Here is a 1,850-nt window from a genome sequence, read left to right on the forward strand (position 1 = left end):
TGCGCGCTCCCGCGAGGGCTCTGCGGTTCTCTTCAGGTAGACAGAACTCTTCATAACACCTGTACAGATATTGTCGATCACCCGCAAACGTCCTGCGTCAAGTCACACACACTGGCAGCTGGTTTACCGGATATTGTACGACTTGGAAACTACTGCCATTTGATAATTTGTCGAGAAATAATGATATAATATAATAATGAAAGTGCGAGAGGTATTCCAATACAATATGCGGCCATTCAGTTTATGTGGCTGCTATCATCATCCTTCCTAAAATGTCATCTTTTAATGGGATATTTATTTTGAAAGAACTGGAACCGGAAGCAGTGCTTTTCTTTGTGTTGAGTTTGACAGCGACCAGTTCACCCGGACGCCTCGTTTTTATGGCAACGTAGCTAAACAATACTAGTCACGAATGTGCCAAGACTCTGTGTAGGAGAGCAACAAGCCTCAAACATTACGAAGTGTTAGTGCTTCTTTTAGTTTATGCATGTAGGACCTCGGGAGGTTAAAAAGGGTTGGCTGCTATGTGCAGGACGAGCGAGCTAACAGGCTAGCAGTGGTAACGGTACTTTAGGTTTACTGATGTTAAATAGTCCGCAGCTGGCTGAGTTGGCTCGTCTGAATGAATGGCACAGCTAACAAGCTAACGATGTCTCTCTGGCGACAGTCTCTAAGAGGAATAAACGAAGAAGCATGGGAAGTAACGGGGACGTCCTCTCGAGCACCGGGTCTTCGGGTTATTTACAGCTGGATGCCCGTAGTGTAGGGTTAGCCTGTTTTCTACGCCGAATGACGACATTTGCACCGTCCAGCTGCCTCAAACACGAGCGTCGGTGATGCTGTCCATCGCTGGCCAAATGCCTTGGTTGTCCGAATTGGGACAGAGCACCAAAACTACCTTATAAATCATGAAAAACTGCGAGTATCAGCAAATCGACCCGCATGCACTTCCGACACCAACACCGACCCCTCCACCTCACCATGGGAGCGACGGCGACAAGAAAGAGGAGCCGAAGAGACCGAGGAGAAAGTGGGAAGTTTTCCCCGGGAAGAATCGCTTCTACTGCGATGGACGGATCATAGTGGCCCGGCAGAGTGGGGTCTTGCCCCTCACTCTGGGCCTTATTCTCGTCACAAGTGGATTATTCTTTATATTTGAGTGAGTTCATGTTTCATATTCGGTCTACGATTGTGTCATGTCACCTGCGGGTTCAGTCGTTGTCCTGGTGACAAAGGTATGATATGTAAAGGACAACATTTCAATACACGTCAGCCTCCTTAACAGTACTGCAATGAGTGAGACAGCCGGCTCTGTAAAATGACATTTTATTGATCTGACTCCTGTCTGGCGCGTTAAATCTACGCCGAACCGTAAAGCAGGACCTTATGATTCTTAAAATATCTTTATTCGTGTTTTACAGCTGCATTTTCATAACTATAACGCAATTCAGTTTAAAATAGTTAGACTTCATAATGCAGTCTGGCAAGGTTTTACAAAAATGTACACATCAGAGCTCTATTTGTCCCATACTTTTGCTTTACAGAGTGTGAATATCTGTTTTGGTTACATATTAACATTTGAGTTTATCTCGCAGCTATTAATGTGGCATTACACTATAATATTCAATAGTGCTTGAATATGAAAATGGAATTCCTTCTATCACAGTGTAGTGAAAAGTGTGTTCTGTCTCCAGAGATTCTCCTGGTGATTAAAGGCACTGGATGTTAATTAAAATAGATCCCCTGGTGGATGAAAAGAAGTAGGCTCAGTTGTAGGAGACAACCCCCCCCCATCCCCCCTATCCTTCCCGCCCTTTGTTATGGTCAGCACATCTTGGTAATTCCTACTC

At 44.9% G+C, this 1,850-nt stretch overlaps 1 protein-coding gene across 1 annotated transcript in view; it reads left to right on the forward strand.

Moving 5' to 3' along the window:
- Window positions 1–908: 908 nt before the first annotated feature.
- Window positions 909–1,850, forward strand: part of zdhhc18b (zinc finger DHHC-type palmitoyltransferase 18b) — a 12,907-nt gene continuing 11,965 nt past the window's right edge. Inside the window, exon 1 of the mRNA XM_035681469.1 lies at window positions 909–1,159. Within this exon, the coding sequence (XP_035537362.1) occupies window positions 909–1,159 (251 nt within the window). The remainder of the gene's footprint in view (window positions 1,160–1,850) is intronic.

This window comes from Morone saxatilis, unplaced genomic scaffold (assembly GCF_004916995.1).
Source record: "Morone saxatilis isolate NCDOM2014 unplaced genomic scaffold, NCSU_SB_2.0 Contig9, whole genome shotgun sequence".
In the NCBI taxonomy this organism is placed as follows: domain Eukaryota; kingdom Metazoa; phylum Chordata; class Actinopteri; family Moronidae; genus Morone; species Morone saxatilis.